The 22,120-nt window shown below is 45.1% G+C and overlaps 2 protein-coding genes across 4 annotated transcripts in view; both read left to right on the top strand.

Annotated features, from left to right (window-relative positions):
- Positions 1 to 3,487: 3,487 nt before the first annotated feature.
- On the top strand, positions 3,488 to 17,290 carry TXNDC15 (thioredoxin domain containing 15). The gene is made up of 5 exons (XM_040240073.1): positions 3,488 to 3,770; positions 9,272 to 9,759; positions 12,186 to 12,349; positions 14,913 to 15,043; positions 16,565 to 17,290. The coding sequence occupies exons 1-5, from the start codon at positions 3,539 to 3,541 to the stop codon at positions 16,759 to 16,761; spliced, it is 1,212 nt and encodes a 403-aa protein (XP_040096007.1). The 5' UTR covers positions 3,488 to 3,538; the 3' UTR covers positions 16,762 to 17,290.
- Positions 17,291 to 21,707: 4,417 nt separating this feature from the next.
- The window catches only part of PCBD2 (pterin-4 alpha-carbinolamine dehydratase 2), a 43,572-nt gene continuing 43,159 nt past the window's right edge, over positions 21,708 to 22,120 (top strand). Inside the window, exon 1 of one of the 3 annotated variants that reach the window (XM_040240072.1) lies at positions 21,708 to 21,961. The gene's annotated coding sequence lies outside the window, so the exon portion shown is untranslated. The remainder of the gene's footprint in view (positions 21,962 to 22,120) is intronic. The other 2 variants (XM_040240068.1, XR_005721049.1) reach the window with 2 other exon arrangements.

Below are 22,120 nucleotides of genomic sequence, written 5' to 3'. Positions count from 1 at the left end.
ATTGCCTAATCTAACCTGTGCTTCAGGACATAACTCTCTTGTATATCTTGGGAGGCTACTTAATTATTGAAGGAGCTCAGTTTAATCTCCTTTTGTTATAACTGCAAAGAATACCCAGTATTGATGAAATAATAATGAGTACATTGGGTCATCTTAAGTCCATCAAAATACAACATCAAAATGATAAAGCAGGAAAGGAGCTTGGAAGAATAACTATGTGAATACATGCCCAAAGTACTGATTTATTAATTAAATATTCTCATCAGATGAAAGGTATTACATTATAAAATAACATCCAATTATCTATCCTATTTTAAAAAATCACCCAGGAAATTCCCTAGTGGTTCCATGATTAGGGTTACCTGCTTCCATTGCAGGGGGTGCAGGTTCCATGCCCGGTTAGGGAACTAAGATCCTGTATGCTGCACAGTGCGGCCAAAAAAAAAAAAATCACCAAAACTTAGTGACTTTGGCCAAAGCTGGAACAGAGTAGGGCTGGGATCAGCTGGTGGTGGTGGGCATCTCTCTTCATGAAGTGTCATGGCTTCTGTATGCAAGCTACCTTGAACTTCCTCAGAGCACAGCAGCCTCAGGACAGACTGTCTACTTACTCAGTGGCTCAGGTTCGCCTGTGAAAGCTTCCAGCAAAAAGGATAAAGTTGTGTAGCCTCAGAAGTCATACAGGATCATTTCATAAACTGCCACATTCTCTTGGTTATATGTGAATCACAAGCCCACACAGATTCAAGGGGAGGGGAATTAGGTTCTACCTGTTGATGAGATGGGTTTCCCTGGTGGCTTAGTGGTAAAGAACCCACCTTCCAATGTAGGAGATGTGGGTCCAGTCCCTGGATCAGGAAGATCCCCTTGCAGAAGGAAATGGCAACCCACTCCAGTAGTCTTGTCTGGGAAATCCCATGGACAGAGGATCCTGGTGGGCTTCAGTCTGTGAGGTTGCAAAAGAGTCAGACATGACTTAGCAACTAAACAACAGCAAAAATTGATGGGCAGTGACAAAACTGCTTTGCACAACAGCATGTGGGATGGGGAATATTTTTGTGGCAATCTTTAGAAAATTCATTTTGCCACAGTGATCTTGTGCAGTTGCTAACTCGGGTCCAACTCTTTGTGACCCCATGGACTGCAGCACACCAGGCTTCCTGTCCTTCACTAACTGCTGGAGTTTGCTCAAACTCACGTCCATTGAATTGATGATGCCTTCCAACTGTCTGTCTGTCGCCCCTTCTCCTTCTGCCCTCAATCATTCCCAGCATCAGGGTCTTTTCCAGTAAGTTGGCTCTTCACATCAGATGGCCAAAATACTGGAGCTTCAACTTAAGCATCAGTCCTTTCCTTTAGGATTGACTGGTTTGATCTTGCAGTACAAGGGATTCTCAAGAGTCTTTTCCAGCACCACAGTTCGAAAGCATCAATGCTTTGGGGCTCAGTCTTCTTCCTGGTAATCTAAATGAAAGCAAATACTTGTCTGCTGATGAAAGAGGGGGTGGGGGCGGAGAGAGAAAGAGGTCCTCATGACTCACCAGACTAAAATAATTTAGAGAAACTCATCAAGGAGGATGGGCTTCCCTGGTGACTCAGATGGTAAAGAATCAGCCTGCAATGTGGGAGACCTGGCTTCAATCCCTGAGTTGTGAAGATCCCCTGGAGGTGGGCATGGCAACCCACTCCTGTATTCTTGCCTGGAGTATCCCCATGGACAGAGGAGCCTGGCGGGCTATCATCCATGGGGTCGCAATGAGTTGGAAATGACTGAGTGACTAAGCACATATTAAGGGGTACAAAGTGAAGGAAAGTTACATGGTTCAAAATAGGCTGGAGTTAAAACTCCCCTCTGGGTCCTCCCCACCATTCTATGCAAAACAAAGAACTCTCTCACCCAAAGAAAAAAAATGGACATTAAGGTAGATTATACCCAGCTCCCAGCCCGTCCAGCCTCTGGCCATCTCCAGAATTCCTTGCCCTAGCTGTTTAAGAACAGCTGAACAACCTTGGAGACAAACAGGCCCCCTTAAGACAGTAGATTTCCACATATATGCCTATATATACTTACTCTTTTCTTGGGTTAGTGCAGCAGCTCACTAATCTGACTACTGCCCCTTCTCCCCTTATTAAAGGTGATCTGATCTGTTCCTGTAAAGTGCCAGTTTCGTTTTTTCCGAACCTCGCCTTCTCTAACTCCCTTACCCTACACAAAACACTGTGAGTGCAGGTGTGTAGCTGTGAGTAACAATTTCTCCTTTCTTTTAAAAATATTTATTTGGCTGCATCGGGTCTTAGTTGTGGCATGTAGGATGTAGTTCCCTGATAAGGGATTGAACCTGGGCTCCCTGCATCAGGAGTCTGGAGTTTTAGCCACTGGACCACAAAAGAAGTCCCAACAATTCCAAATATTATCAGCCTCTTGTGTAAACAATCCCCAGGATGTATGGTGTTGGTGCATAGAGTTCAGCCAAAGAAGATGATGTCAACTTTTTTACCTAGTAGGAAATGAAAGTAAAACCTGTTTTAAACTTGAATGTTTTAAACTCTCACTAAGTGCATGTGCCACCTGGTGGAGAGACAGTCAAATATACATTCTGTCCTGTTGGCTGTATGTATTGAGTTGTCATGAGAGATAGCATTTATTGTAAAACAAGTCTAACCTCTGGAAGTGCATGTGTCCCAACAAACAGCCAAAACACAAACACAGAGAGGGGAATAGGGCATAATAAAGAGGAAAGAGTGTGTGGATGAGCCAAATCAGCCTCCTTTTCATTAATCCTAAATTCTTTTAATTCTCTGTCCCAGTGGCTTTTCACGCACCTTCAAATCCAGTAAGGACGGTATGTTGTTAGTTGCTGAGTCTATCCTATTCTTTGCCACCCCATGACTATAGCCCTCCTGGCTCCTCTGTTTCATAGGCATTCCCAGACAAGAATACTGGAGTGGGTTGCCATTCCCTTCTCCAGGGGATCTCCCTGAAGTAGGGATGGAACTGGGAGTCTCCTGCATTGGCAGGTGGATTCTTTACCCCTGAGCCACCAGGGAAGCCCAAGGTTACTGGAGACAAGAAATTAAAGAAAATCTTTGCTACTACACTGTTGGGTGTAAGGTTGTTATTCCAAATGATGACTGTAGTGATCTAGTTTACAAATGTGGGCTCTTCCACCCATGTTGTCCATTGTGCCAGATCCTTCTGGTCCCACTAGAAAATGTACTATAGCAAAACTAGGGCAGCCTAGCATTGGTCGGTCTCTTACAGTGAGAAAAATCATTCGTTGTTTATGTGAAATTTTTAAATAGACATCCTGTGTTTTATCTGGCAACCTGGGAAGGATAGCTGGAGATCTGAACCTCCATGAGCACTCCAACAGGAGGCTTCTGGGCCTTTCTGGCCCGAGAAGTAAGTGCTGGGCAGCGGCGCAGGGTGTGCCGCCAGCCGCCAGTCCGCACCAGGGTCAGGCAATTTGGAAAACAGCCTGGAGCCCCACGGTGCAAGCAAGAGCCCAGGAGCCAGAGCCGGCCACCCGACTCCAAGATGGCGCCCTCGGTGGCTGCCAGCTGCCAAGATGGCGGCGCGGGACCGCGCCCGCGCTCCCGGCCTCTCCTCCCCCAGCCTTCCTCCGCCGGGGAGCGCGACTCGCGTCGCTGTGCGCCTGTTGCCCTTCGGCCTGGGTGTACGGGCCGGGGCCCGCCCCGCACCATGCGGCTCCTAGGCTGGTGGCAGGTTCTGCTGTGGGTGCTGGGGTCTCCTGCCCGCGCCGAGGAGAGTGAGTACAGGCTGGGGCCGTGAGCGGCGGCGCGGGAGGCTGTGCGTGAAATGACCGGCAAGGCGGTCTACCTGGGCGACGCTCTTTTATCTACGCGAAGGCCCCGATCTGCGCGCCTCGTCTCTCCCTGGCGCCCTCTAGAGCCCCCCTTTCCGCGTTGTCCCGACGTCTTTCCTCAGGTGGTCCTGGCTCGCGGTCCGGGGTGGGAGGCGCTGGGGCGGGATGCCCCGACCGTGTGTTAGCGCTTACTGAGGCGTACCCGCATGTGCTGAGCACTTTATTATTAATGATAATCATAACGAGTAGCCGACCTGTACCGTGTCACAAAGAGTCGGACACGACTTAGAGAGACTGATCAACAACCGTGCCCTTAGTAGGAGCCAGGAACTGTGCATAGTACCTTCTATCATTTTCTCCTTTGGTCTTCCCACCGAGATAGGTTCTGAGTATCCCTGTTTTACTGGTGAAGATGCTGAGCTCAGAGAGGCTAAGTAATCTGCCTACATTTGTGCTTCTGGTAACTGACAGAGCCTGTATCTCTCACTGCAAAGCCCACGATTCACTTTGCACCCTGCTGGACCACTTTCTTAAGAAGGTCATTCTTGCTCAGGTGCCTGTGTGAAGGATAGATGAGAACAACACAGCAGACACCCCGGGTAACCCGCTGCTTGCCAGATCTTGCTCTTAGGCCCTCCTCTGTGGAGGAAGGCAGCCACCTGGAGGCATGGCTGGGACTTACTCTCATTGTTCTTTCTCCCCACTCCTCAACAGCTCTGTTAAAGTCCAGACCCTTTGACCTTGCTTGTTATTCAGAACTTACCAGGAATACGTGGGCTTCCCAGGTAATGCTAGTGCTAAAGAACCCGCCTGCCAGTGCAGGAGACAGAAGGGATGCAGGTTCGATCCCTGGGTGGGGAAGATCCCCTGGAGGAGGGCATGGCAATCTACCTCAGTATTCTTGCCTGGAGAATCCCATGGACAGAGGAGCCTGGCGGGCTACAGTCCATGGGGTCGCAAAGAGTAGAACCCAACTGAAGCCACTTAGCGCTCATGCATCAGAAGTATGCAGGTCTTTCCTTTTGCAACAACGTCCTGGGAAGAGGCAAGGCAGCCGGCTTGCTGAGTTATGAAAAGTAATGAAAACACTCATTAAATGCCAGGCAGTATCCTTAGCGCTTTTTGAGCATCATTGGTTATTTTTATTCAAAAGAACTTGTTTCCCTATCACAAAAATTGTATAACCATACCAGCAGCCACAGCAGAGTCTGTACAGTTACATCGATGGTGGAGAGTTCACTGGGTACTTCCAGTGTCCTGAAGGTCATACAGGAGAAAAAAAGGAAAAGAAAAAGTATTCAAAACAAATCCAAAGCCCATGATGACTTTGGGGAGAGACATCGCATGACAGTTTCTGTCTTCTCTTATTCTGACTCAAAATTCTAACTCTTTGCATCACTCGGACTTCCTTTTGATTTTCTGTAAGGGAAATCTATCTGGTTGTCCATGAAGGCGATCAGGAGCACCAGGTTCTATTTTGTGCCCTGATTTTTCTCTCTGGAGATTCTTTCAGGATGTTGGCATTCTCCGTTTGCTGTAGGGGACCTGGAACATTGGTTAGGCTCAGAGAGCAGATCTCTACAGAGCTGGTGCATTTGAGAGGGGGGTTGGCCCCCCAGTCTGCCACCTTTTGTTCTTCTCCAGACTTTTAGCCTCTCTGGCTTCATCTCCTGCTCTCATCTTAAGAACAATCCAGTAATCATGTTGACTTTGACTTCTGATTATACGTGTAGTACACATTTATCAACCCAGGGCTACAGAAAGACTGCCATCCCCACCATCTTGGCAGAACTCCCTGTCCAGGCACCCACCCCCTTCCCTAGGTCATAGTCAAAATAGTGCTTGACCCACTTCTGTCAGGACCTGCCTTGCTCCCCAAACCCTGTACTCTGCTGTATCTAACCTGTCATCTCTCCCTGCTTACCTGTTTTCCCATCAGTTTTATGTCCTTGTGAGTTACACAGTCATGTCCAACTCTTTGCAACCCCATGGACTGTAGCCTACCAGGCTCTGCTGTTCATGGGATTTTCCAGGCAAGAATACTGGAGTGGGCTGCCATTTCCTTCTCCAGGGGATCTTCCCAACCCAGGGATCGAACCTGGGTCTCCTGCATTGCAGACGGACGCTTTACCTTATGTCCTAACAACCAAATCCTGTCCCTTAGCCCCCTACCTGCCCATAACAACTACCTGGTCTTTCTTTTCCTTTTCAGAGCTAGATTTTCAGAAAGAATTGTGTATGTTTATACATTGATAGATTCCACATATAAGAAAGATCATACAGTATTTGTTTTTCTCTGATTTATTTTACTTAGCATAATGCCTTCAAGGAGGTCCATGTTATTGCAAATGGCAAGATTTCCTTTTTTTTAATGGCTGCATAATGTGATATATATACACACATATATAATATCACATTAATAATGTATTAATAACATATTAATGTTAGTATGTATGATGTATAGATCACATTTTCTTTATCCATTGGTCCATTGATTGCTTTCCTGTCTTGGCTTTTGTAAATAACACTGCAGTGAACATGGGGGTGCATGTATCTTCTTGAGTGTTTCTATTTTCTTTGGATCAATACCCAGAAGTGGAATTGCTGAATCACATGGTAGTTCTATATTTTATTTTTTGAGGAACCTTCATACTGTTTTCCATAGAGGCTGCACCAATTTACATTCCTATTGATAGTGCATAAGGGCTCCCCTTTGCCCACACCCTTGTCAACATTTGTCATTTCTTGTCTTTTTGATAATAGCCAGTCTAACATGTATGAGGTGATATTTCATTGTGGTTTTGACTTACATTTTGATCTCTCTCTCTTTTTTTATATCTTGTGTTCTCTGCATCTACTTTTTAAACATGTAATGCAGTTGTTGCTGTTTTAATAGCCTTGTCTAATAATTCTGACAACCGTGCAAGTTCTGGGTCAGGTTTGATTATTCTCATTATGGATAATGAGGAGAATTTCCCTGCTTCTTTGCACGCCTGGTAATTTTCGACTGGATGCCAGATGTAAATTTTTAGTTTGTTGAGTGCTAGGTATTTTAGTATTCTTATAAATACTTTTGAGCTTTGTTCAAATATCCAGTTATTTGAACACAGTTTGATTCTTACTTTTCAGGTTTGCTAGATTACTTTAGGGTTAATTGGACCCTGCTAATCCGCCTGCCAATGCAGGAGATGTGGGTTCGATCTCTGGGTCAGGAAGATCCCCTGAGGGAGGAAATGGCAACCACTCCAGTATGCTTGCCTGGAAAATTCCATGGATAGAGGAACCCTTGGACTGCAGTCCATGAGGTCGAAAAGAGTTGGCCACAACTTGACAACTCAACATGCACGCACCAAAGCAAGTCCCTTTTGTGCACTCTCCCCAGGGGTCTGTGGCTTATGAGGTTTTCCAGTGTAGTGGTGGGGACAGGTCCTATTCCCAGCTCTCTGTGGATATTGGGTAATTGTTATCTCTAATCCTTTTGAGTGGTTCTTTCCCTGGTTTTGGGTAGTTTACTTACATGCATACGCTGACCAGTACACTCTGGAGACCCCTCCACAGATGACCGGAGTGCTCTTTCTGCAGCTCTCCCATCTCCAGGGTTCTGTTGTGCAGACTCTGGCTTTCTTAGTCTTTCTGGACCCTCCATCTCAACTGAGTCAAGGCAGGAACTCCCTCAGGCAGTAAGCTGCTGCTGTTGTAGGGCTCTTCTCGTCTGTTTGCTGTGTTTTCAGTGATCACTGTCCTTCCCTGTCTCAGTCTCCTGAAGCTGTTGTTGAACATATTTGGCTGTTTTGGGGGTTGTTTCAGGAGGGAGAGTAAATCTGGTTTCTGTTTTTCCACTTAGCCTGAAACGAATTCCTGGAGAGTGTTTTTGAATTGCCGAATGAGTCTGCAGACATCTGTGGAAATGTTCTTTGAGACATTATACAAGCGTGCATACCTTAGGAAGCTCCCAGACCCCTCCCCAGCTTTGAAGCCAGTTGGTCATTCACACTCTGGTAGACACGCTCTTTTGCATGCAGGACTCCTTCCACAGCTGCTGGCTCCCCAGCCATATGGTAGACTCGTCCGGGTGCAGCTGCACTCATTCCTTACTCAGAGTCTGGCGGCTCTTGTTAAGGTAACGAGAGGTGAAGGGCAGAGGCCATTATTACAGAGGTGAGTGGAGCCCCCTGTAAGGATGTGTGAGACTGCCTCGGACTCCTCCCTTACCCAAACCTTTGGCTCAAGCCCCATCTAGTGGCTCCAGAGTGAGAGGAAAGCCTCTTCTTCTGGCTGCTGTGCCAGCTCTGCTGGGCACCTCTTTAAGCACTCCTGTGGGCTGTAGCCCAAGGGCAGCAGGCAGGAAAGCAGAGGCCAGTGGTGGAGGTCCCCCCAGGAGGAGCTGCTGCTAGAGGTAGTGGTGTTCCTCAGGCAGTGTGGCCTGGCAGCCCTCTGAGGTATCTTGCAGGGAGGTAAGGCCCACTCTGGAGCAGTAGCCGCAAGACTTCGCTCCTGTTGCTTACTGTTTTGTGCCATTGCACATCTCACTGAACCTTTTGTACTTCAGCTCAGTCATCTATTAAGTTGACTTGGTAACCTTCATCCCATCCATGTCTCAGAGCTGATGTAATGGGTGCAAAGATGCTTTGCCACAGTAGAATCTTCTGTATTGTTCATTGCCCAGCTGTGTCTAACTCTTTGCGACCCCATGGACTGCAGCACGTGAGGCCTCCCTGTCCCTCACTACCTCCTGGAGTTTGCTGAAGTTCACATCCATTGCATCTGTGATGCTGTCCAGCCATCTCATCCTCTGACACCCTCTTCTCCTTATGCACTCAATCTTGCCCAGCATCAGGGACTTTTCCAATGAGTCATCTGTGTGCATCAGATGACCAGAATACTGGAGCTTCAGCTTTAGCATCAGTCCTTCCAGTGAATATTCAGGGTTGATCTCTCTTAAGACTGACTGGTTTGATCTCCTTCCTGTCCAAGGGACTTTCAGGAGTCTTTTCCAGCACCACAATTCAAAGGCATCAATTCTTGGCATTCTGCCTTCTTACGGTCCAACTCTCATACCTGTACATGACCACTGGAGAATCTTCTCATAAAGCCATCATTATTTTCTGGGATAGTCTCATCAAACAAATTAAATTGTTAAAGTGTTTGTATTGTATTTTCCTAATTGGATGTCTGGAGTGGAATGTTTTTGCTTGTAATCCACATGGCAAGCTGCAGGTTTCATGTGAAGCTGTGCGTTTGTCCACTTCTGGGCATTTATTAATCTAGTACCCCTTTGTGATCTTCTTCAGGACCTGGAGAATGATGGGTGGCTCTCTGATAGTTTAACGGGAATGTAACTTTTTACTCTGGAGGGGAAATTTTTCATATTTGAGGATTGTGATTCTTTGGAATTCACTTATTTTGAAGTCAAATATGACTGTGAACATGCTGGCATGTTTTAGTTGCAGAGAAAAGAAGTCACTTATGGTCAGAGGAGCAGCCTGCTTACCCATTCCAGGTGGGGGCTGTGTACATGAGTGAGGAGGTGCCTTCCCCTGACCCAGTGGGCCAGGACCTGTCTGCAGAAGAGACGGAGGCAATGCTGGGGCTGGATGCTGACGGCAACCACATGGTGATGTTGTCGGTGATTCCCGGGGAAGCCGAGGACAAGCTGAGCCCAGAGTCCAGCAGCGGCACCTGCGGGGCTGGAGGGGAGGAGGACTCGAGGTGCAACCTCCGGGAGAGCCTCTTCTCCCTGGACAGAGCTGGAGCAAGTTTCTCGGAGAGAGAAGAGGAGTACTACACTGAGCCCGACGTGGCGGAATCCGACCCCGCCCCAACTGAGGACGCCAACGCCACCGAAAGTCTGAAATCCCCGAAGGTCAACTGTGAGGAGAGAAATGTGACAGGATTAGAAAATTTCACTCTGAAAATTTTGAATATGTCACAGGTAAGAAAAAATTATTTAATATTTTTCTCCTTTTCTGCACATTGCTTTTATGGTTTAATACTCTGTCATCTTTCACATGCAGAGTCATAATCTTCATCATATTGTAAGTGGGGTAGCATTTAGTGGCTGCATTGGTGAAAATTCACTTGACTTTCTGTGATATATGTAGGAAAAGGAGGAGATACAACTAGTGTTGACTATGCTTTTTAGGTGGCCTAAACCTAGTCATCCTTGGGGTAATCTCACCACCAAGCCTCATGATAAAAATCCCAGTGGACAGGGAGGTGCTTGGTATCAGAATCATAGCACTTTTCTTCTCAGTGAGGTATTTGTTATGGAGACATAAAAATGAGATATCTGAATTACTAAAATTGTAATGTACCATTGCTTGAACCAGTCATGTCCCTGAGAAGTTTGTTATATTGATGGAAAGTTTTTTTTTTCCTCCAGAGATTATGAACCTAGTGTTTACTCTGGACTGAGAGCCGACACACTTGTCCAGGCCAGCCATGCTTTCCAACTAGTTGGATAAATGGTGATTCTAAAGAGAATACCAGGATTCTGACTAATGTTTTCTGTCAGATTGTTAAAGTCAGAGAGCAGAATGAATTCAGGCTGCTTATATAAGAAAAGAATCCTAGCTGTGAGAACTGTGGTCGCTTATTTTATCATTACTTAAGAAATAGTTGCTTATTTGGCTGCGCTGGGCATTGGCTGCAGCACGAGGGGCCTTCAGTCTTGGCTGTAGGGTTGTTCGTTGCAGCATGTGGACTCTTAGTTGTGGCGTGTGGGATCCAGTTCCCTGACCTGGGGCCGAGCCTGTGCCCCCTGCACTGGGACTCCAGAGTCTTAGCCCCTGGACCACCAGGGAAGTTTCATGTGATTGCTTATTTTAAATTAGGGTACACACAGTATGTTGAGCTCCCTTCCAAGGCAGGTGTCACACCCTGCCCTCGGTGCCTGGTGAATGCTGGGCCTCAGCTGTGTGAACTGTCACGTGGCTGTTCCATACATACACAGGAGAAAGCACTTTGAGTGGTCAGAGTTAGCGTGGTGGCAGGGATGATCCACCATCAAACTGAAGTAACCTTTGGCCAAATACATGGAGCTGACTGCTTAGTATCGACTTGGATCTGCTGAGATTATAGCTTGTGCCTGAGACCACAGTGCTTTAATGACTGTTAGATTGTGTGCGATGCACAGTTCTAAGGTTGGGACATTAGCTTGTCCCCTGTGAGTACTTAGTGTATGAATTGAAGAATTATGAAAAATATTAAAATTGCTCTATAGTAATATTAAGAAAGCTTAGAGGAGGAAGCCTCCTCCACTGTTAGTGGGAATGTAAGTTGGTGCAGCCACTCTAGAAAACAGTATGGAGGTTCCTCATCAGATTAAATTAGAGTTGCCATATGACCCAGCAACCCCACTCCTGGGCATATATCCAGACAGAACCACAACTCAAATAGATATATGCTGGGAGTTCCCTGGCAGTCCACTGGTTACGACTGTGCTTCCACAGCAGGGGGTGTGTATTTGATCCCTGGTTGGGGAACTAAGGTCCCACGTGCCACATCGCGTGACCAAAAACAAACAGAAGGGACACGCACCTTTGTGTTTATAGCAGCACTGTTTACAGTAGCCAAGATGTGGAAACAACCTAAATGTCCATTGAAGAGGAGCGGATAAAGATGTGGTGCGCGCACGCACGCACACACACACACACACACACACACAGGAATATTAACCAGTCATAAAAAGGAGAAAAATAACGTCATTCGCAGCAACGTGGATGGGACTAGAGGTTGTCATACTAAGTGAGGGACAAAGACCAATTCCATATGATATCACTTAAAAGTGGGCTCTAAAATGCAACTCAAATGAACCTGTCTACAAAACAGAAGCAGACGCACAGACAGAGAACACACCTGTGGCTGCCAAGGGGAGGCAGTGGGGAAGCAGTGGATTGGGAATGTGGGATTAACAGATATAGGATGGACAAACCATCACATACAGGATGGATAAACAACAAGGTCTCTACTATAGCATAGGGAGTTATATTCAATATCCTGTGATAAACCGTAATTGAAAAGCATATGAAAAAGAATATCTGTATGTATAACTAAATCACTTTGCTGTACAGCAGAAATTAACACAACATTGTAAATGAACTACCCTTTACTAATATATATATATATAAAGGAAAGCCTTGGAGGCAAGCTGGTGATGTGGCATTCGATGCTGCTTTTCTGCTGGCCCGTGGATCCATATGGGTCCACCCCAGAAGGTCCTCCGGGTGCTACACTGCGGTCCCCGCCCCCACCTCCTCTCCCTGGCGTCAGTGCTGCTTCCTGCCCTTGAGTATCCTTCCAGAAGAAGTACCCATCCTTTACTGCTGAATTTAACACTTTCTGTTTCTTTTGCCACAGGACCTTATGGATTTTCTCAACCCAAACGGTAGTGACTGCACTCTAGTCCTGTTTTACACCCCTTGGTGCCGATTTTCTGCCAGTCTGGCCCCTCATTTTAATTCTCTGCCCCGCGCATTTCCAGCTCTTCACTTTTTGGCACTGGATGCATCTCAGCACAGCAGGTATATTCCCTCAGTGGGGTTTATGTCTCATCCCGTTGGATGATGGTTACAGTTACTTGGGGGTCGTAATCAGTTAAGTTAGGAGCAGAGGAGGCCGGCTTGAGCCTGAGCTTTGAGATGGAATTGAGGGAAGGAGAGACAGTGTGAGCAGTGAGGATTGGCACATTCCTGAGGGAGACTTTCTGGAGGCTCCTTAAGAAGAAAGACAGTTCTTCCCCTGGTGGAATTTAAAGATGGCTCTGCCTGATGGCAGGGGAGGGGGCAGAGGATGTGTTAGGGTCCTGGCCAGATTGAATTAGTAAAATTAGCATCCTAAGTACGTTCTTCCTGTGTGACTTTCACCTGCAGCATAGGTCCCCAGCCTAGCAGCCTAACTCTTGGCACCCCAGTTTTATGTCTGCTACGGATTGCTTTCTTTCTTTTTTATTCTTTTTATTTATTTTGGTTGCACTGAGTCTTTGTTGCTGTGCGTGGGCTTTCTCTAGTTGTGGTGAGCCTTCTCTAGTTGTGGTGAGCCTTCTCTAGTTGTGGTGAGTTTCTCTAGTTGTGGTGAGCCTGGAGTACTTTTCGTTGCCATGTGTGGGCTTCTCGTTGCAGTGGTTTCTCTTATTTCAGAGCATTGCCTCAAGGCGCCCGGGCTTCAGGAGTTGCGCTACTTGGGCTCAGTAGTTGTGGCGCATGGGCTTTATTGCTTCACCGGCTGTGATATCTTCCCGGACCAGGGGTCGAACCTGTGTCCCCTGCATTGGCAGACAGATTCTAATCCTCTGTACCACCAGAGAAGTCCTTTTTTAAAAAAAAAATTCTTTTCTTTCCTCTTGCCTTCATTCCTTCTTTCTTTCTTCTTGCTTACATTTATTTTTGAATGCATGTTCTTGGTAGACATTCAATAAATTTGATGAATTATTTTAGGACTTTGATATACGTTTACCCTTGTTTTGTAGTCTTTCACAGTGTTCAGTGGGGTTTTGTTTTTTCTGAATGTTCAGTAAAATAAGTTACAAATAACTTACTGCAGATGTTAAATATTTTCCCTGTGACTGTGTCTGAGGTAATAAACCACGTCCTCCTCTCCTGCTGTAAGTCAGACGCTACTTCTTAGTTCACATAGCTGTTGTGTGTGAATAAATTTGGGAAGTTTGGAAGATAGTCAAGTTGGTGATGAAAATGAGGCCCTGATTTTCAGTGTGGATAATGTTTACCTGAAATTGTTTATGAAGAAAGAAACTGCCCCACAAATTAGTATTTCCCACAAAGGCCTCAGGGAAAGATCTCAGTGGCCTGGCCCAAGGTTACAGACTGATTGGAAGTCACTGTCCAGCTTTGACCGGGCCCTGCACTGGCCCCCTAGTCAGCAGGGCTAGCTCCCAGCACCTGCTCAGCACTCTTTGCTTATGGATCTGACACCAGCCTCCACGCTATCCTCAATTCTGTGCAGGCTTTTATCATCCCTTTTGTTGCTTCTTCATCAGAAGGCAATGGCTTCCCACTCCAGTACTCTCGCCTGGAAAATCCCATGGACGGAGGAGCCTGGTAGGCTACAGTCCATGGGGTCACTAAGAGTCAGACACGACTGAGCGACTTCACTTTCTCTTTTCACCTTCATGCATTGGAGAAGGAAATGGCAGCCCACTCCAGTGTTCTTGCCTGGAGAATCCCAGGGACGGGGGAGCCTGGTAGGCTGCCGTCTATGGGGTCGCACAGGGTCGGACACGACTGAAGCGACTTAGCAGCAGCAGCAGCAGCAGCAGCAGCATCTCTGTGCATCCTTCTCAGTGCCTGCTATGGTGCCTCAATTATGGAGAATAGAGGATACTCTGTCTTATTGTATTGTGGGACATGTATTTGCCTCATACGTTAATATTTATGCTACAGCATGTTTGCAAAAGAAAAAAACCCTGATTATCCAATATTACCATTTTATTAGTGGGGGTAACTGAGGCTTAGAAAGGTTAAATAATTTGCCCAAAGGTCGCACAGCTGATTCAGTGGCGGAACTGAGGCTTGAACCCAGAGCATTTTGACTTACACCACTGCTCGCTATTCTGTAAAAGTTGAAACAGTACCGCTCAGGCCATGTTACTTCTGAACTGTCCCGCCTTAATTGTGAGCTTCCTGGTGTGTTTGTTAGATTGTAGATTCCTTTGCACCGACTCACCAACCTAACTGCTTATCCATAAGTTGAATCTTTTATGAGGGATGGAAATGAGCATTCTGGAGAGTTTGAAGTTTCTTCTGTCAAGTAAATTGACACAGTGTGCTTTGTCCATGCATTAGAATTTTTTGGTCTGATCTGTTTTGGCTGTTAGGAACAAAAGTAGTGGAATAATTGTGTCAGGGGCAGCTCCACATTGTAATAGAAAGCAAGTCAGAGAGCAGAACGGGAATGCCCCCAACCATGACCCACGAGGAAGGCAGTCAGAAATAACCACAGCCTATTATTTCAGTGTCAGAAGCCTCCACAGGTCACAGGAAACTGATCCTTTCTGATGTATTTCCATCCATTCTGAAATCGTAATTGTGTGAGGAAGCCCACTGTTAATTCAGGTTTTCTCTCTTGCAGCCTTTCTACAAGGTTTGGAACCGTGGCTGTTCCGAACATTTTGTTATTTCAAGGGGCTAAACCGATGGCTAGATTTAATCATACAGACCGAACATTGGAAACGCTGAAAATCTTCATTTTTAACCAGACAGGTATGTAGAAATAATATGCTGTAGAAGACAACATTTTATTGCTGGAGGAATATGCCTTCTGTGACTTTTGATCAGCTATTACCCTTAAGTGAAGGATTCAAGATTGGCTTTGGAATGTAAAACTTCTTTTCTGATGAAATGTCGTGGTCCTGTTAAATGTCTGTCAGTCAGTGGCAAGCTTAACATGACTAGGTAATATTAATATGATTATAGATAGCTTTGAAAAATGTAACCGCTTTATTGAGATAGCATTCACATGCCATACACCTATAGATACCTTTTTATATACATTATTCATCTAAGTGTAATATTTACACAGAAATATGCATCAGTGACCAGTGCCTGTGACTAGTGATGAATTTTCACAAAGCGAACACTTTGAGTAACCAGTACTCAGATTCAGAAAGAGGACCTTACCAGCCCCCTTTCTGCACTATCTCTCCTGTTCTCCCCAAGGATAAGCACCATCTTCACTGCTACTGTCATAGTATAGCATTCCTTGTTTTTGAGCTTTGTGTTAATGCAGACATACAGTATGGGTTCATACATGTCTGGCTGGTTTTACTCACCATTATGTCTGTGGGATTCATCTGCATTATTGTGTATGGTTGTCCTTTTTTCATTTTTGTTGTTGTACGGAGTTCTATTTATTAATTCATGTGTAGATGCTATTTTAATTCCTTAATACTTGCTGAAACACAGGCCCTTATTTTTATCCTGTAGAAGTCTGAGCACTGAATACTGATAAAATTTCCTTCATTGGAAAAGTTCATTCCTCAAAAGCTTTAAGGCCTCAGTTATGAGCACCCACTTTTTCCTGAAATATATTCATTGGAAGTAAATAAAAATTATAACATACCTTCCATATATTCTTAGCTGTATGTAGTTACTTAGATCTATCACGGAAGAACAGAGAGCTGAATCGCCTTATGGGAGTAACTGCCTACGAGGTATTGAGTTATTCCAGGTCTCGTAAAGGATCCCTGCTTGTCATTTAGATTGATGTGGAGAGGGGAGCCAGTTTGCTCAGGGCCCTCACGAAACCTAGAACACAAGTGGGATCTATGTAATCACTTCGGTAAGCACTGCTCCCAGTGTTGGTTAGTCGCCCTAACAATTCTTTCAGTAAATTATTTTAAAACATTTTGAATTTAGCATTACTCACCCTGTGACAGCATTCTGTAGACTGCTGAGAATAGCTTTACTAAGCTGTTGAACTTTGGTCTTGAAAGAGAACGAAAGATGCCTCCGACAGTGCACCGACACAGACCCTTCTGGTGAGTTCACTGCAAGTCTAGTGTTTTAGTTTTGAACCGCTGAATGGATTCCTGCTCCTTTGATGTGGTGGAGAGAAGGGCAAGTTACAAATTACACTGACAGGCAAGTGAAGCCCATCCCAGGTATACTAGCTGTGCCATTTAAGACCACATATCATTTTGCATGCCATGCAGAATACTTAAGAAAAATCTGTAGTGGGAATGTTTTCTATCTCATTTGAAACAAAACTGATTTCTCTTTCAGGTATAGAAGCCAAGAAAAATGTGGTGGTAACTCAAGCTGACCAAATAGGCCCTCTTCCCAGCACTCTGATAAAAAGTGTGGACTGGTTGCTTGTATTTTCCTTATTCTTTTTAATCAGTTTTATTATGTACGCTACCATTCGAACTGAGAGTATTCGGTGGCTGATTCCGGGACAAGAGCAGGAACATGCGGAGTAGTGATAGACTCAAAGGAGAGTTGGGAAGAATTTCAATCCTTCAGTTCAAAGACTAATGCTGCAATTTCATGTATTTTCTCCAGTGAAGTGTTGGCTTACAACTTTAGTCAGATTGAAAGAATCATGTGTTTGCTGAACTGTTGAATGTGTAAAAAAAATTATAAACTGATGTTTTAACTAGTCCTATAATAAGCAAATGCAAACATATTCAGTAAAATTCACCATTCTTATTTTTACTACTTGAACATTTTAAGGGACTAATCCACTTTGACATGTGAAGATGTATTCTGGTGGAGTAATGAACAGAGTGACAGTATGCTTACTTAGGCAGAAAAAAGACTTGCAGATTGTAGATTTAGAAAACTGTTGATTTCTTGTATACATCTAAGAAAGTTGATTTTCTGTTCATTTGTCTTTTCTCTCCCAGAATCAGTAAGCAGGAAAATGTTCTTCTATGGGAAGAATAATTAGGATCAATAGGTGTGACCTTATAAGTAGCAGCTGATGGAAAAATAAAGAGTTGGATACTATGGTGTTTGTGACCTCTGATTTCACTGAAAGGATCTGAAAAGTGGTTTAAGAATTTGTTTCTGGGTAAGGCAGATGTTAATAGCATGCATTAACTGGCTTAAAATGTTCTTGGCCTTCTGCTAGGTTTAATGAAAGCTGAAAGAAATATAAAGTACTGTTGTTGCCTACAGTTGATTATGGTCTAGTTTAGGACACATGTAGAAAAGAGACAACATGTAATTTACATGAACTTTTCGAAAGGCTGTTTCTAAAAGATCCCTTAAATTCAGACATGACAGCTGATTACATAATAATAAACTACTGTTATACTGATCATTTCCAGAGTTTAGATAGAACTTTAGATGAGCCTCCTTCCCATAGTGTAACATTTGATAGGGGTTTACAATGTATGTGTCATGCTATGGACAGCTGTGCCTGGGGTAGTCCCTGGCAGGAGGGGACCATAGTTCAGAAAAGTACCATTTTTATTTCCGTTTCACACAGGAGCCTAAACTGGCATATTGAGGTTGAATAACTTACCTAGGTTATATACATAGTATGCTGATGAATCTAGGATTTGAACCTTCATATGTGTATCTGTATTTACAATATTTAAGGAAAAAAAGCCCTCTAATTATTCCATCTCTTATGTTTGAATATTACTGTGTGTGCCATGTATTGCTTTAAGTGCTTGACATACACCATTTCCTTTATCCTGTACAGTGGCCCTCTGAGGTTGACTCCACTGGAAAATGAGTAAGTGAGGCCCTAAATAACTTGCTGTTCATTATATACTTCCAGTGGTGGAACCCAGCTTCAAACTTAAGCATTCTCCAGAGCCTCTATGTTGGCTGGAACCCTGTCCTGCCTTGATTCTGTGGCCCAGGCAACCATCATATGCATAACACTCCAGTCTTTCTCTTACGTTTCCCATACTTGTAGCCATGATATAGCTTCTTTTTCTCCCTTCTTTTGCTTAACAATGATAAAAATTTCACTGTTGGTAATAGTGTCCCTAACCATGGCTATAATATAGGCCTTTGAATAGATTCAGCATTACTTACCTAACCTGTCCTCTTGCTGGATTTATGGTTGTGTATATAATCTTCATTCCTGGAATGTGAAGTCAAGTGGGCCTTAGAAAGCATCACTACAAAAAAAGCTAGTGGAGGTGATGGAATTCTAGTTGAGCTCTTTCAAATCCTGAAAGTTGATGCTGCGAAAGTGCTGCACTCAATATGCCAGCAAATTTGGAATACTCAGCAGTAGCCACAGGACTGGAAAAGATCAGTTTTCATTCCAATCCCAAAGAAAGGCAATGCTAAAGAATGCTCAAACTACCACACAGTTGCACTCATCTCACACGCTAGTAAAGTAATGCTCAAAATTCTCCAAGCCAGGCTTCAGCAATACGTGAACCATGAACTTCCAGATATTCAAGCTGGTTTTAGGAAAGGCAGAAGAACCAGAGATCAAATTGCCAACATCCGCTGGATCATTGAAAAAGCAAGAAACAGAGTTCCAGAAAAACATCTATTTCTGCTTTATTGACTATGCCAAAGCCTTTGACTGTGTGGATCACAATCAACTGTGGAAAATTCTGAAAGAGATGGGAATACCAGACCACCTAACCTACCTCTTGAGAAACCTGTATGCAGGTCAGGAAGCAACAGTTAGACCTGGACATGGAACAACAGACTGGTTCCAAATAGGAAAAGGAGTATGTCAAGGCTGTATATTGTCATCCTGCTTATTTAACTTACATGCAGAGTACGTCATGAGAAATGCTGGGCTGGATGAAGCACAAGCTGGAATCAAGATTGCTGGGAAAAATATCAATAACCTCAGATATGCAGATGACACCACCCTTATGGCAGAAAGTGAAGAGGAACTAAAAAGCCTCTTGATGAAAGTGAAAGAGGAGAGTGAAAAAGTTGGCTTAAAGCTCAACATTCAGAAAACTAAGATCATGGCATCTGGTCCCATCACTTCATGGGAAATAGATGGGGAAACAGTGTCAGACTTTATTTTTTTGGGCTCCAAAATCACCACAGATGGTGACTGCAGCCATGAAATTAAAAGACACTTACTCCTTGGAAGGAAAGTTATGACTAACCTAGACAGCATATTAAAAAGCAGAGATATTACATTGCCGACAAAGGTCCGTCTAGTCAAGGCTATGGTTTTTGCAGTGGTCATGTATGGATGTGAGAGTTGGACTGTGAAGAAAGCTGAGCACCAAAGAACCGATGCTTTTGAACTGTGGTGTTGGAGGAGACCCTTGAGAGTCCCTTGGACTGCAAGGAGATCCAACCAGTCCATCTTAAAGGAGACCAGTCCTGGGTGTTCATTGGAAGGACTGATGCTGAGTCTGTAACTCCAATACTTTGGCCACCTCATGTGAAGAGTTGACTCATTGGAAAGGACTCTGATGCTGGGAGGGATTGGGGGCAGGAGGAGAAGGGGACGACAGAGGATGAGAGCTGAATGGCATCACTGACTCTATGGACCTGAGTTTGAGTGAACTCCGGGAGTTGGTGACGGACAGGGAGGCCTGGCGTGCTGTGATTCATGGGGTCGCAAAGAGTCAGAGACGACTGAGCGACTGAACTGTACTGAACTGATATAATCTTCTCTTGGTTGCAGATTCCCAGAGTGGGAGTTATCCTATCAAAGAGACAGGAGTTTTCCTATGGTTTCATATATAGTGGGGCCGAATACTAGTCTGGAGGGTGAGGAAAGGCTCCCAGGATGACCAGCAGATCCATGGCTTTGCCTCTGACACTTAGGTGAGGCAGGCTACAGAGGTTCCCCTGGAGGGAAACATGGAATAGAGGTGGTTCCTGGAAGGACAAGTGTAGAGGGTCAGCTGGGAAACACTGGTGTTGAGGGAAAGAGAACTAGAGGGGAAGGAAGTGGTCCAAGACCAGTCAAACTTGTCTGTTGAGAACACTGTATACCAGGAACCTGTGCCAGGAGGGGACTGCAACTCCGTGGAGGATAGCAAGAATCATCACAATACCAGCCACCCAGGATGTAAGCCCAACCCTTCTGTCCCTGACTTCTTGGTATTAGAGTTACCTAGGAAAACAACACAGTCAAGCACTGGATAGAACAGCGTTTTTATTCTCATGAGAAAAGACAGCAAGGTCAGCCCCAGTAGTGTGCATAGATCCCTCATGGCTCAAGGATGTCCCTCACCCCCAGCCTATGGCCAGAGAGCACCCATCTAGTGCCACAGCAGAACCGTCTCCCCCACCGAATGTGACATTCTGAAATGGTGTGTGCCCCAGGGTCACTGACATCCGTACTTCAGCAGAACAAAGGAGCACACATTCAGTCTGAAACAAGAAAGGGTACTCCCACAGGCCGATCAGCCTGGCACAGGCTGTGTGGGCTCTTTTTTGGTAAGGAAGCGTTCCAGGCCCAAGGCCTAGTCCATGTGGCCAAGCAGGACATGAGAGACTGAGCAGGAGGCTGTTTTTCTCAACAGTGTCCATTACAGAGGACATGCCCAGTAAATCTTTGCTAAGGGACTTAGATCCTAGTAAGAGAGCTCTATGTTAGGGCAGGGCATTCACAGCCCCTGTCAGTGGACATCACTCTCCCTGGACCATAACCAGCTAACTGCTGCTAATGCTTTCATGACAAGAGCTGACGTGCCACAGTCTCGTCCAGCGGTATTAGGGAAGGAAAATGATGAGTGGTCTCCAACTTGTTACTTCACAACTACCAGTTAATTTCTGTTCTCACTTCAATGAGCAAGATAGAACATTTTTCATGATCCCAAATGCCGAAAGTAAATATTGGGAATACAATCTACAGTTCCAGCTCTTGTATATATCCATGTATGGCATCAGGCAAAGGAAACCAGAATGTCTCAGATAAATGCCTTGAGACCCAGTGATGTTTGATGAAGGTCTACAGCAAGATTCCTCTGCTGAGTTTTCATCAGGTGGGCAAGAGTGAAGAAGGTGGGTTGAGCCATAAGTCTGAATTTTAGACTATTTTAGGTGAAAAGGCTTTATTTTTTTTCCAAGTCCACATGGGAAGTAAAACCAAATGCTAGCAGCTGCTAAGCTGAACTTAAATGGACTCTCATAGTTTCTAAAGTATATTCCTGAGTGTATTGTTATGTTCTCTGCAAAACATATTATTAATTTGCTTGAAATATTTAGTAAAAAAAAGAATATACTAAAACCCACTAAATTGTACCCTTTAAAGGGATGAATTTTATGGTATGTTAATTATATCTCAAAAAAAAGATAATAAAATACTAATACAAATATATATAAGAAAGACTACCCCTTTTGTCCAAATATATATATTGAGTGTGCTACCTTTTAGAAAGCACTGTGAGCTAGGTTTTCCAAATTATTTTATCTAGACAAAGAGAGATGAGTTAGTCTGCCCAGGACACTGGCAGCTAAGTAATAACAAAGTAGAGCTTAGATTCAACCGGAGCCTCCCCTACTTAGAAGGCCCTGTTTGCATAGCTGTAGTTCACTGTCCCACAATCGCTAGTGGAGTGCAGTGGTCTCCAGTCACCCCCGCGACCTCCCTGCAGCTCATCTCTTCCTGTCGCCGTCCGCGACATCCTCCAGCCCGCAGGTGCTGTTTGCCCCAACGAGGTCAGACAGTGGGCGAGGCAGGGACAACCCGAGGGTTGGATACCGAAAAGCGAACTGCAGGTCCATCCTCAGAGCCGCGCCAGCCCCCCTACCCGCCCCGCACCAGGCGGGAAACCTGGCACGCGAGCGGCGATGACACCGAAGGCCCTTCAAGCCGGGGCTGACAGCGCCCGGGCCTGCGGGGGCCTGCGGGGGCCTGCGGGGGCCTGCGGGGGCCTG

The sequence above is a fragment of the Oryx dammah genome, unplaced genomic scaffold, assembly GCF_014754425.2.
Source record: "Oryx dammah isolate SB20612 unplaced genomic scaffold, SCBI_Odam_1.1 HiC_scaffold_5, whole genome shotgun sequence".
NCBI classification, from domain to species: domain Eukaryota; kingdom Metazoa; phylum Chordata; class Mammalia; order Artiodactyla; family Bovidae; genus Oryx; species Oryx dammah.
The sequence above is the reverse complement of the archived record's forward strand: the minus strand, read 5'-3'. Positions and strand labels throughout refer to the sequence as shown.

What these genes read in the sequence shown, in the direction of transcription:
- TXNDC15 (XM_040240073.1), top strand. Translation starts at nt 3,539, where the DNA reads ATGGCGCCCTCGGTGGCTGCCAGCTGCCAAGATGGCGGCGCGGGACCG. An exon ending in TCCTGCCCGCGCCGAGGAGA is followed by an intron (nt 3,771 to 9,271) that starts GTGAGTACAGGC and finishes GGCATGTTTTAG; the next exon opens with TTGCAGAGAAAAGAAGTCAC. An exon ending in CTTCATTTTTAACCAGACAG is followed by an intron (nt 15,044 to 16,564) that starts GTATGTAGAAAT and finishes TTTCTCTTTCAG; the next exon opens with GTATAGAAGCCAAGAAAAAT.